The sequence below is a fragment of the Talaromyces amestolkiae genome, assembly GCF_001896365.1.
Source record: "Talaromyces amestolkiae strain CIB chromosome Unknown scaffold14.1, whole genome shotgun sequence".
Classification (NCBI taxonomy): domain Eukaryota; kingdom Fungi; phylum Ascomycota; class Eurotiomycetes; order Eurotiales; family Trichocomaceae; genus Talaromyces; species Talaromyces amestolkiae.
The window spans coordinates 197,015-210,376 of record NW_024468050.1 but is presented as its reverse complement, the minus strand read 5'-3'; the positions used below and the strand labels follow the sequence as shown (position 1 = coordinate 210,376).

The 13,362-nt window shown below is 47.4% G+C and overlaps 4 protein-coding genes across 4 annotated transcripts; all 4 read right to left on the bottom strand.

The window, feature by feature from the left end:
* Positions 1-5,616: 5,616 nt before the first annotated feature.
* On the bottom strand, positions 5,617-6,579 carry BHQ10_007043 (uncharacterized protein; the record flags this gene model as incomplete). Its single annotated transcript, XM_040879696.1, has 3 exons — positions 5,617-5,852; positions 5,918-6,238; positions 6,294-6,579. 3 exons carry the CDS (start codon positions 6,577-6,579, stop codon positions 5,617-5,619), a joined length of 843 nt encoding a protein of 280 aa, XP_040735547.1.
* Positions 6,580-7,119: 540 nt separating this feature from the next.
* Positions 7,120-9,187, bottom strand: BHQ10_007042 (uncharacterized protein; the record flags this gene model as incomplete). Its single annotated transcript, XM_040879695.1, has 3 exons — positions 7,120-7,475; positions 7,529-9,071; positions 9,134-9,187. 3 exons carry the CDS (start codon positions 9,185-9,187, stop codon positions 7,120-7,122), a joined length of 1,953 nt encoding a protein of 650 aa, XP_040735546.1.
* An 800-nt stretch (positions 9,188-9,987) lies between these two features.
* Positions 9,988-10,465, bottom strand: BHQ10_007041 (uncharacterized protein; the record flags this gene model as incomplete). The annotated part of the gene is made up of 4 exons (XM_040879694.1): positions 9,988-10,025; positions 10,085-10,121; positions 10,189-10,281; positions 10,343-10,465. The coding sequence occupies 4 exons, from the start codon at positions 10,463-10,465 to the stop codon at positions 9,988-9,990; spliced, it is 291 nt and encodes a 96-aa protein (XP_040735545.1).
* A 443-nt stretch (positions 10,466-10,908) lies between these two features.
* Positions 10,909-13,143, bottom strand: BHQ10_007040 (uncharacterized protein; the record flags this gene model as incomplete). The annotated part of the gene is made up of 1 exon (XM_040879693.1): positions 10,909-13,143. The coding sequence occupies one exon, from the start codon at positions 13,141-13,143 to the stop codon at positions 10,909-10,911; it is 2,235 nt and encodes a 744-aa protein (XP_040735544.1).
* Between the last annotated feature and the right edge of the window lie 219 nt (positions 13,144-13,362).

The following is a 13,362-nucleotide window of genomic DNA, read 5'->3' as shown; positions in this document are numbered from 1 at the left end:
TACGAAGTTATCCACCAACTTCAGCCAGTCAGGGATTGGCTAACATTGAAAGATACGGTGCTAAACGGTGCTAAATGCTTCATTGGCCCCGAAACGGCGAGGGGGCTGAAAAGACAAGCCCATGCTTGCGTCACCCGAACGCCAGATCGGTAGGAGATGTTTTCCTTTCTGCTTGGAGTGTCGAGACTTGCTTGAAGCTGATAAGAAAAATACTATTTAAAAGTATTCATCTGGCTGACCAGAAGATCCGTGCGGGCTCTAGACGAGGTGTACCAGTCGATATGGATGTAGAGTTGTAGACAGGGAGTTTGCGAAGTCTGATGAACATTGTTTAGGTCGCCGGGGTCGGAGGGCGGATGGACAAATGTTCATCCGCCGTCAAGCCGGTCCTCGTGGCTCCAACTCAATCACTCCAACCCTCACTAATTGCTACGACGATACCACCTGCTACTACCCCGATCGCACGGATACGTAGCACTCCATGAGGTAAGTAGTTGCTACATGGCTGCATAGCTCTGGGGAGTCGTCCACCACGATTGCAGTAAGTCCACCGGTTATACTGTATTCCCGGTGCTGTGAAATAACCGACGCACCCGGAGCTTGGTCAACAACCAAGTTTTCCAAGGTTGAGTACCTCGCAGTGTATCCCCGAGTTACTACATTTGTTGTAATGATATGGCATGTCAACCCAAGCAAGCAGCGTTGCTACTCTGCAGTCCATTCTGTACCTGCGTCGGCACCGTAGGCCAATCACCCAATGGAGATTCTAGTCTCTGGTTATAATAGTACGTACAAGGTAGTATTGAAGCAAAATGAAGGTGTTAAGTGCGCACTTATGGGTCAAAGGGAGACTCCGTACTGGGACTACTGACGGGAGTCGCGGCTTATCCATTGTTGGTACGTATCCACAAAACAGATTGATTAATGATCACGATCTTGGTCTAGCATGTTCGGCACATGCTCACTGCCGATCAGGTCTAGAATGGCCAATAATAGCGAAGTCGGTATGCACAGGTTCGCATATGCTTAGTGGCAATCAAAGGATGATGGTGATTGCCATCAATGATGGGCTGATCAGCGCGTATGGAAGGGTTCTAGAAACTGCCAAATTAGGCCTGGAAACCTAACAGTCACCGACACTTCTCACTGAGTCAGTGAAATATAACAAAAATAGTTGATTTTCTCTCCTTTCACGGAGAATTTCGATCATAGTTACGGTTTAGTATTTACGTATAATCTTATCAACGTGCCAGGCACAGCTGATCTTCAGCCTTCTTGGGGCTTTTACACCATACCCGAATACGCAGTCGTTGCGTCGTGATTGGAACTGCTGTACTTCAAAATTTGTACCAAGCCCGATTTGCCCAGAAGGACTTCATAGAAACTAGTCATGTGCCGTATGTTATGCGAGTCAACGAAACATCACGGAATACCGCTGGGTGAACCAAGCTTTGAGATACCGAGTTGGAAAACGGACGACCCACGTACTGGCCTGGGCTATTGTGTTCGAGGAATAGTTGCTCGCTAGAAAGTTCATTAGCGACAGAAGGATCAATCCTCCGCTCAGAACTCCGAAGATTTCAATTCTTGGGCCTTCCATTGAGGATTCAGGTGGAACCACCAGGCTCGTCTCAATTCTCGCGGTAATGACTAAATTCGCTCGTTCATAACGCGATGTAAAATATATGAAACCGCAGGGAATAATAATAACGCCGAAGTATAAACGGACCCACGTAAAACCAACCGTCTTCAATGTGGCAACTTGACTGTTTTGGTTCATAGATCTATCGACTTTCAACTAGGTCCAGTCTAAGATATAGCCCTCAATTCAACAAGCTAATCAAGCCACCTACCTAACTTAGATGGAGGATCTCCATTGGCATCCTTTCTTTTTTCAAAGTCTGCGGGACCAGGTAGCAGAAGTCGAATCACAAACTTAGAAAGCAATGAAAGAACAAAGGAAAGAAAATAGAAGCAGATCTGAGACTGTACAATCTATACCCCTCAGACAAGATTCACGGAGAGTGATTCAGACAGGGTTGAATTTAATAGTCGCTTTCAAACTACTAACTAATCCATGATACCAGAGTATTGCTTCCCTTTTGGGTTTAGGGATTTTTAGAGGTCCCTGTAATTCATGTGTCTGTCCTATAATCGCTTGCTTTGCAGGCAGGTGATTTTTCAATTTTCCAACCAACAGAGCATGGATTCCCTGGAACCAACATGCGTCAAGTAACACAACGTGGATCTCGGGTTACCCGAAGCGTAGATCTGATGTTTGGGTTTGCTTTTATCTAGCTTTTCGACAGGGGCTTGCATATTTTTCGTCGTGATCCGGACTGAGTTGTTGTTGCTTGTCGGTGCTCGAAAATTTGGAACGGCTGAGGCGTCAAGATCGGGTGAGATTATTTTTAGATCTTATGGAAAGGCTCCTTGATAGAATTTGAAATTGAAACTGCTACACGGTTAATTACATCCGGGGTCCCTTTCCAGTCGATTATATCTAGCAATTTATTGTTGCTTGATCGATTTGTTGTTGGCCCATTGGGTGCGTTTAGTCGTATTATTTGACTGATGGCGCTTACTCTGGCCAGGAACACCATCAGTAGTGCTGCTACGTACTTACGTACGCTACAGTTCAGCTGTCAAAAAAGAGCATCAAGTAGCATTCAGCTGTGATAATAACTGACAATAATTCAGACGAGGCTCTTCTGTACGTAAAGGGTGTACGGAACTTCCGGGTTTCACGGTCATCTGATGCTTGTATTCCGTCAGTCTTGTAGAATCTCACCTGCTTTTACGCCGCAGACCACTCGATATGGCAATATAACCCATTATGGGCTGATTGTTAGCCACGGCCCCATTGACCCCCATTCCAGAACCCTGTGGCGCTACCAGTTGGCCCACGGACGTTGAAGCTATAACATGGAAGGTGTATTGATATATACCGGATCGAGGCATCATATCGTTATTGTGTTTCTTTGGCGTATCCGCTCTGCTACGGGGCAATCATTAGAAAACAAAAAGTTATATAAAAATTCCAAATTAACATTTTCGACCTGTGTTATCAGCAACAAGCCATTTGGACTTCGAGTCGCAGTTCGAAAGAAATGCAATGTCCACGAGAAGTTAGGGCTATGGTCGAGAAGTGGGAGATGTAATTTAGGTACATGATGTCAAATTTGTCGCTTCTTTACATCGCGGGCTTGTGGTTTAGTGGTATAATACTCCCTTAGCATGGGAGTGGTCCGGGGTTCGATTCCCCGCGAGTCCAATTTTTTTGCTGATCGCCGTCATGAACTAGCCAGTCTATGATTATTTTCGGCGGATGTGCTTGCATGTAGATAGCTTCTACATAAATTGATGTCGATATGTTATGCTCAATCATTCCCTTTTCCAACAGCACGGCGAATTGCAACGAAGTCAATTGAGAAAGAGAAGAACAACACGCCCTGGCCTAGCATAGAACTTAGCTCTTGGGGCGCCCTCCAGCCTGCAAATCAGGGTACGTTAGGGTCCTAGAGGTGCGTTAAGTGCCCAGGCCACACGCCACGTAAAAAATTCCCTGCATAGGCGGCTTGAGCGGACGCTGCAGTTTGCGAATCGGCGAGTTTAGAGTTGTTGGTCAACCTGCCTAGATCGGCGCTGACTCGTCAATCTGATACCGGGGCTATTCGAATACACTACGAAATAACAAAGTACTATATAACGTCAAAAAGTTTTCTCCTTGCATCGCGGGCTTGTGGTTTAGTGGTATAATACTCCCTTAGCATGGGAGTGGTCCGGGGTTCGATTCCCCGCGAGTCCACTTTTTTGCTGATTTCCCCTTCTGTCCTTTACGAGGATCCATAGATCGTAGTCTCTTTTTTATTTTTTACAAGCCCAGCTAAAGGGTGGTTGTCCTTGGAACCAACCGAGTACAACTTATGCAGGGATGGATATCAGTGATGGATACACAAAGACGCTAAAACCGCAATTAGGGCTAAGCTCAATTGTAGCAGTTACTGTCTTGAATTGATTCCCAGAATAGAATCGACTGTATCACACTTGACCAAGTCGAATATAACAGACAATACTGTCTTCCAGAAGTGCCAGGGTATGTTTCAAGATGAAGATCGCGTCATGCAATGTAGACAGACTGCAGGTTTTCTACAAGGGTGCTATTTCTCCCCCAAGACTATATTGGGTGTGCTAATTTAGTCGTCTCCTCTTTTTCGAACAGTAGAGTCATCATTCTTGATGGCGAAAATCGAAGCTACTGGAATCTAGACAGAGTCCATGTCGGGCGTTCTTGTTGCTGTTTCACCTACTGCACATACATGTAGATCATCTGCTCGTTTCATCATGAGCTATCAGATCCTAAGTTAGTGTTGGCACGATGTCTCCTTGTAGAACCTATCTTCATCAAGATATGGAACAATATCTCCGTAAGGAAAGTGGTATACTCCCCGAAAAGCCTCATTGACATCGAGCTGCGTATTCGAACTGCCCTTGCAGTGTGTGGGTATGACAAGCAATTCCACGGCCCTGGTGTTGTCAAACACTAACACATATCGGACATTCGACATACGTAAATGCAAGCCACCCTAAGTCCACATGCTCAGCCTGGTAACACATACCCAATAATAAATTCCCCGAACACCTGCATACCCGTGACAAGGTAGGTACGTACATCTGTACGTACAACGAATCCCATGCTTCGACATTTGAACGAGCCTCGTTTACGGCAAACCTCCATGTCACTCGGTCGACTTCATACGGAGGTCAACCCGCTATACGACAACTTGCCCCAGTCCGGGGATTCTGACTTCGTTCATGCAGATGCAGGTACCCTTTCCTCGGCTTTGCACCTTGCTCAACGTGAAACGAGATATAAGCCATGGACTATATGCGTTCGTTCTGCAGTCATCTCTACTGTTCGTGTCGCGTGGTTTTGCACGGACTGCGTTGGTCATGCACATTGAAGGATAGAAACGGGAGCAGGAATACAAGATAGCACAGGTATCGGGGTGTATACACCCCCGTCTCGATCATGATGAATCGACTGGATTTATCCCAAATATACATACCTTCTTGCATATACGAATTCGCAGCTAATATCCAGAACAAGGATGTTCTGCAGAAGCGCTATTTACGTGAACACCCAAGGATGGCAATGCATGTAGTCGATAAGCTATGGCTCTCCAGTATACAGCTCCTCAAACATGAAGCTTGTCATTGTCCCTATTTTGGAGTCCTACATGCATGACTTGAGTCAGGACTGAACGTCAAAATACGTAGATATGAGAATTTACCTGGTCGTCAAAGCGTCGAGACACCAGCTTCAGCTATACCGATGAACCAACTCCTGCAGGACGAGTATTGAATGACATTACTCGTCAAGATTATAGAAGATATCATGTTCATTGATTATATTCGAGGCTGATAAGAACAGGAAAGAAATAACATACGAAACGCCGGTAAGCTCTTAACCTGATACATACATACAAATCACTTCGTATAGGATATCGTGCATGACCGAACCCGAAACTTCAAGTACACAAACAAATCATAATGGTATCGTTTCATAATCCTGGTTCAAAGAGTGACCGGACGGACAACTTAGATGATAGTAGCTTATCGTGATGCCTTTGGCGAATGGCTGCCAATGTGTAGCTTGTTCTTCACTTTCTCCAATTTGCTGGTCTTACTTTTCCGTGCGTTTCCCTGGCTGTCAATAGCACCGGCTGAAGACCCAGAGGATGAAGATGAGAGACTGTCTTCCTTGGAGTGGACGGCCTGGTTTGGTCTGCTAACTGCTATACCTCCGGCCTGTGTGTGGACTTTAGGCTTTTCGTCGTCCACTTTGATGTCTGCTTGACTTGTCAATATTGTGTCAATATTGTGTCTCCTTCATGGACGAAAAGGGGCAACATACTCTGTAGATCTTTGGCGAGTTTCTGAGTCTCCTCCTCAAATGGCTCACTAGTATGTTTCAGTGTCTGGCCTGGTCCGCCATCAGGAATGGCTCTTGACGTGGAATCAGCTGCATTTCCAGGCTGGGCAGGATCAGGTTGAAGTCCAGTGGCGGTGGTCTTCAGGTCATGAGTGGCTGCTGTGCCGGCTGCTGCGGTGCCAGAGCTACTGCCCATATTGGTTGTGTTCAGGGGGGTATCTACCGTCTCAATGTTTCGTTGTTCACTGACTGGGATGGATGTAGGAAGACCGCCGGCTTCGACGGAGGGAGCATCGTATTGTTCTATGACGGTCAGTTACAACGTACCATCTATGAATAAGGTGAAAAGGGAGTATACCATCACGATTTCCAGCATCATATGGATCCGTCGCTGTACCCAATCCCCTCTTTCCAGCCACAGGCTCTTCTCCAAGCGATGTTTGTTGCTGAGTCTCTGTGCTCTCACCCCATATCGCCTTCTTGCCCGCCTCGACGACCTTGTCGACGGTTGGGATGCCGGTCATTCCTGTCGATGTTGTAGGCTGACTACCGCTAGCTGTCGTTTGGCTCTTAGTGTTGTCGGTGTTCTGTTCGCCCCAGATGGCTTTGTAGCCGGCGTCGACGACTTTGTTAACGGTTTCCATGGTGTATGTGTATTTGGAGATAGGTGCAGGAATCTTTGTTTGATTGTTGATTTCCAATTGACTGTTGATATGAAAGAGAACGAGAATATATAGACAACGAAGAAGAGTAATAAGCTCCCAGAGGTCAAGGGAATGACCGAATCGACTCCAAGCATACGTCAGGGCTTGGCTGGTCACGTTGTTCATTGGCCGCTGCAAGGACAGCGCTGCACTTTCGTGACGTCATCCCCAGATCTTCCCCGATGCGGAAATCTTCCATCAGCCACAATCCTTCGACTCTCTCGTACGTATGAAGATAAGCAATTCAAGCAATTCAGAATAAACTATGGCTAGCTAATAACAGAAAGACCATCGATACAAACATTGTGATAAGAAGACGACAAGAACAACCAACTCCAAGAGTCGCAGTGAAACCTCTACCATACCACACCATGCAATCAATCAATCGCGCAATGCAACCAATCATGCAACCCAGCCTCATAGATAACAGCAGAAATGACGAAATTAAACTCCCTTCTTGCAAGTAACAGTCTAGCATAATCATGCACTTTTAGCGGCCACGGTCTTGCCTTTCTCCTGGGTATCATTGGCAGTAGCAGTAGTGGTTTTGGTAGTAGTCGCAGTAGAAGCTCCCGGATTCAAAGGGTGCTTAGGATCGTAACCAACGCTCTTGACAATACCTAGACCCTTGGTGCGGCCTTCACGGAACAGTACCCTGTCGCCGATAGACAGAAACTCGGGACGCTGGATGAAACGGAATGCGACCAGTGCTCGGTCTCCGGTACGGATAAAGGCGCGGTCAATGTCGACGATTGCGCATGTCTGACTGACTGCTCCGACGTGAAGCATGGCCTGATATTTGGGACGGATAGTGGTAGCATGAGAAAGAATGAGCACTAGCACTCGGTTAGCTGGTGCATTTGTGTATCAGACAAAGTGCATACTCTACCTTCGGCGACAAATTCGCGATATACTTTAGGAGGCTCACTCTCCTGCTTAGCCATCACGACCATACCCTTTCGAACCTCTCTTCTTCGAACACGCTTCAGAGCAAATGAAGCAGATTGTCCAGCAGAGCATACATTGACAGGTATCCGCTTACGCTCAATAGACTTGATGACTGTTGAAGTGAACTGGCCAAGAGAGTCTGGTCCAATCTGTACCGAGTCACCCGCATGCACGACTCCCGATTTGACCACACCAGACACCACAGTACCGACGAAAGGAACAGAGAAATGGTCGTTGACAAGAAACTCGAAAGGCGCCTGCGCATTGTAATGGCCATGATGGGGGAGAATGTTGAGAAATGTGCGAACAAAGTCGAGACCCTCTCCAGTGACATTGGACACCTGGAAGACAGGGCAGATACGTTGACTGACAAATTGAGTAGCTGTGTTGACTGTCTCATCCATATCCTTGATGAAGATAGGAATCTTCCTAGCACCAGGAGACTTGAGGATTCGCGTGAGCTGGGTTATTGTCTGCTGCAGAATTTGTGGAGGACATATATCAATCTTGGTAATGACCACCATCACGGGCACATTCAGCGCGAGTGCAATTCCGAGATGCTCTTTGCTCATTCCCACCAATCCGTTGTTGGCTGCAACCATCAGTAAGCAATAATTAGGGCTGCTACTCAACATTCCAAAGACGGTAGTTCGTAGATAACGCTCGTGACCCGCAAGGTCAGAGAAGGAGATGACTTTAGCTGACTTCTTGCCGATTTCTTCCCATGACAACTTACGGCCTTTATCACTTCCAACGATTTCTCCTCGAGCGTCAAATCCCATGATCTCCATGCCTACTGAACTAGTCCGGCCAGTCTCAATCTCGTGCTTGTGTCGGAACAGGTTGACTCGCGCTTTACCACGGCCATCATCTAGATTTCCCTTGACCAAGACACCGAGAAGCGTACTCTTTCCGGCATCGACGTTGCCAACGACAGCGATTCTTGTCTCGATAACCTCTTCAGGTCGATCCGGAATCTGACGGATCAACACTTTTCCACAGCACCCCTTCATTCTCTCGATGCGTGTCTGAGCTTCCTCTGCACCGCCAACATTGTAGGTTAATAGCACACGGCATTGAGCAGGAATTGTGTTTGCGGCTTCCTGAAGACGTCCAAGCGCCGTGTCCCACTGGGCTCGCTCAAGGTTCATCGGATCCCCATTGTCTTCAAGACCCAGGTCAAATAATGTTTCTCCCTGGCCTTCATCGATACGCCGCTGAACAATTCCTGCAAGAATCTGAAGTCTGTTCTCGTCTTCAGTCGGAGCCGTTCCTAGAAGGACATCCTTGAGTTTCGCGGGACTTGGGACGTCGCTCAGGCCAAGCTGGTCGAGGATATCAAGTTCCGCATGTTCTTCAGTCACAGCTGATGGACTGGTAGTGCCATGTCCGTTGTCGCTGGGGGCGCCTGCGGTGGTCACGGAGGCGAGCTCGGCGCGACGCTTTTGTTCCTTTTCCACGTAGTCGGCGAACTCGCTGAGTGCCTAGCAGTAATGAGCCAGAAGCCGTCAAAGTTAACAGGCGCATCATTTTGTCTTGTACTCACCAGTTCACCCCTGCGCCGCTCCTCCGGGGTCTGCTTGGAAACTACCTGCGGCATGTTGCAAGCGATAGTGTCAGGTGGTCAGATCACGGTCGGTGTGCTCAGTGCCAAGGTAGTAGGTAGTCAATCGCCGTAGGCGCATTCAATAATGTATTCGTAATATCATTATTTTGGAGATGTGATAGTAAATCGCACAGATCAAGCTGTCAAGCCGTTAAGCCATCTTGGATAATGATAGCTATTTAGTGAGAAGGTCTGTAAGAAGCACAAATAAAGAGTAAAGATTGGGTGATGACAGTGCTGAGAGTCTTGAGAGTGAACTACGTAGCAGACCAGCAAGTGTGGATCGCGGGGCACTGCTCCGCTTTTATCGATAAACGGGCAGAGGCCATCAGGCAGGCTCGACATGCAGAGCCTCTTGATTTACTACTACAAAATAAGTGAGTCACAATTCCAGGCAATAAGGTCTTCGCGAATGTTTGGCCAATTGTGACAAGGTGACTCATCCACATCTCCCGACTTAAGCGCGATCTTTCCATAATTGGTTGTAGCTAATCCTTTAATCTACATAACGCAAAGTATGACACTGCCCTGATCCAGAGGCTGTGTTGTGGGTCGCATTCATGAAAAGAAGCACGACCTCGATACTGTGTTCCATTTCGCATGTTCCATAAACTTGAAGGCAATCTCATAGTCGCCAATGGTTTCGTATGAGTCATGGCGATGGTTGAGGTTGGAAACGTTCCGTCATCATCGTCATCTCAACATTAGGCAGTCGCCGGATTCCACTTCGTTACCAGCTTATATTTCATGTTGGCTGGATGTTGTGATTCTGCTCGCACGATTGAAGGAGGCTATTAAGACGCCTGAGGGGATATAAGGACAACCGAGTCACCTGCGTCAAAATCCATCAGCTCAAATATTGTAACGTAGTCAATTGATGCGCAAACGTACCGCGAACAAACAACATTTCTTCTTGTTTCCTTATCGTCTATAATGATTCAGTTGTCAGACTTATCCTTCGTAATTCGATAACGGCTGCCGTCGGAGGTACACACCTTGACAGTCTCTTCTTCATTCTCGTCCTCCTCGACCACATAGATTGTCTCCTCCACATCGCCGAGAACCAGGTTGCAGTGACTGTCGTAGGCCTAATCATGCAGAGGAGCTGTCAGTCAGTGCCCTAACTTGAGATTTCGTCGCAGAACCCACGTGAAGCCGTCCTTTCAGTTCACGATCTCCTCGCAACTTGACAAACACAATTTCGTCCAACGACAGGCGGACCAAGTCCAGAGGCTCTGCCACAGAGTTGTCTCCAGCTTCGATGTCTGACATATTGATATCTGGACCAGCTGTAGCGAAGGTAGTGGTGAGAGGGTGAAGAAGCGAGCTCTTTGATTTTCCTTAGCTTCCGAGCTGTGAAGTCCGCTTGGAACGCGGGATTACAATGCCAAGACTTGTGTAGAGGGGGATACAGGTAATAATGCACATTTTTCAGTATTTAATACAAGGCTTAGCCCGATCTGTGCTGGTATAGTACAGGTCTTATAGCTAATCCGATTCGAGTCTAGCCCGGAATATAATAATATAATTCACATCGACGTTCGCATTTGTCTGAATGAACTCTATTGAGCTTTCCCTTTTTTTTTATAACCGTTGATTGCTTCATCATTTTTGGGGATTATGTTCTATACAACCACAGACTAATTGGCTAACGATCACATATGTACATATACACGCTCGAAACGGTATTACAAACGGGTATCAGACTAGCGATATCATAAGGCAATGTCACAAACAGGTATCATAGAGACATAGAAACAATGCTGTGGAACTTCATTTTCGGCGTCTTGTGATTTCGCAGTCCAACTATCCCGTACGCTCTGCTCCGTTGCGTCATCGGGTCTGGAATCCTGTGAAACGCCTTCTTGTCGTCGCCCATCCCATGCGCTCATCTCTGCCACGGCATCAAGTCTTGATTCTTCCTTCAACTTGTCCGGTTTGTCCGATGCTTCCGGCTTAGGCAATTCTTGGGAGTAGTCCGGGTCTTGCTTCAATTCCGCTAGCAAGAGCCACTGTAGAGGCAGAAAATTATGAAGTTCCCCAAGGCGATTTCTGACATGCTTCCATAGAGCTTCATGCCTAGGCTGAATCTGCTCATCTTCGTCCGCAACAAACTCCCCACAATCTGACCAACGAACTGGCTCATTGTTATGGATTCGTATATTTGCATTCTCGAAATTCGTCCTGCCACGGAACTCTATCTTACCGGCACGGCTAGGAAGGGTGATGCTGTACGATTCCGGAAGGAAGTCCTTCCACTCCGCAAGGAATCTTGGGAGGAGCCGATGGGTCCACTCGAAGTCCCACCGATCCGTCCACCGTTTCAGATCGACTGCGGCCTCGACTATTTTCTCCATCAGAATTTGTTGTTGCTGGACTAATAAACGAAGTCTTTCATATTTTTCAAGAGCTCTCCAGACATGTGGTCCTTCACATTTCTCCCGCAAGGCGGACTCTTCAATAGGAAGAAAGACAGATCCGATGCGCAAAGGAATATTGAGGGAGTTCTCCAGTACTCTGAGTGCGTGATTGCGCTCTCTTCGTGTTCTCCGCAGCAACTGATACGCTTCTCTTGCCACTTCCTGAAACGGGCGATATAGTCTATGATGGCAGGTAGATTTTGCAAGCTTGTGGTACACAGACATGTCATAAGGCTGGCCGTCAAGTCGTAACATGCCTTTGAGCTCGAAGAGTAGCCCGCGATCAACTTTGCCCCAATTAAATTCCTTGCTAAATTTACCGACACGTCTTCGAGAAAGAACAAATGCCCGTTCAAATAACTCGGCCCATATGTCATCCGTGATTTCGATTCCATATTGTTGTGAAATATAGTTGATTATTAGCAGCGCCTCCCTGACTTGACTGTTGCATCCATACGCGTGCGCAACTGCAAAGAGCAACTTGCGGGTCGGATATATTGGCGACGATTCCACAAGCGGCCTGGCAGCAGGAAGTTGGTCAGGAGACTTGGTCAGTATAGCCTTCACATCAATCATCCATACGTCTTTCAGAATATCATTCATGTCCTGCCGACTCCCAACCCTAGCGCTCCCAAGAAGAAGGTTTATGTATGTGTCTTCGTCGGCAGTTAATTCCAGCCTTTGCATATCTGCAAAAATGGAACGCACTTCTTTTCGCACACTTCTCCCAGCCGTACCGAATCCTTTGATCATTTCACCATGGCGTCGTTGCCGATAATAGTATGGTGATACGCGTAACTGATGACGCGAGGGTCCATAAACCGCAAGTTCCCATACGGCGGCGTGCATCATGAAGTTGTAGCATTGAGCATCTGGCTCAACTCCGTCACGTTCCATCCTCCTCCAAATTGTATCCGTCTTTTTCAGCTCGCCAAGCGAAGCTGCAATTCGAAGGAGATGTCGATACTCGGCGAGACCCATTCTTTTACCATCGGCGGTCCGTGCTATTAGGATCTGGTTCAGAGGCATCAAGAACTGATGTTTCAAATCGGTATGGGTGTTGACCATTTTGATTTCTAAAAGAGCCCCATGCATCGGCGTTAGTATATCCAGGAAAGGCTCAAGGAAAAATTCCGGCGTCAGACGGAGGAGAGCCGAGACGAAAACACTGTCGGGCAATAAATTGACCACCTCTGAATTTATTGGATCGCCTAGAGTCAAGAGTATCTGTCTCGGTTCGCCATTGCGAAGGACTCGATAGACTTGTGCGGTTCGTTCCTGAAGAGTCCGCTGCGTCTCTGGTGCGACGTCGGACGATTGTAGCGTCTGATGATGTGGGAAAGTCGTAGAAAAGCGTCTGGCCGACGTGAAATCGGCCGGAGGGATGACTCGCTGAGAAGATGTATTTTGAGCACGAAGCTTGTAGACATTTCTTCCATAACTTGTTGTCACGCAACCCGCGTTCGAAAGGCGCCGGGCAGCGACGAGGCAGAAACGAGATTGGCACCCCCGCCCACCGAGAGCCAGCATCTTGACAATCCAACGCTATACCGGCATTAAATCATAAGTACAGAGAATTTCAGCTGACAATATCTGAGACACGTGTATCTGAAGCAATTGATCAAGACAATGGAATGCGGGGACAGCGTTGGTGGATCGCGGGAAGGCTTGTGGAGCGATTCCCCGGATTTTCGACAGGTTGACTTTTTGACAAGTTGTCCCGTGCCTCTTCGTCTGCTTCAGGGGGTC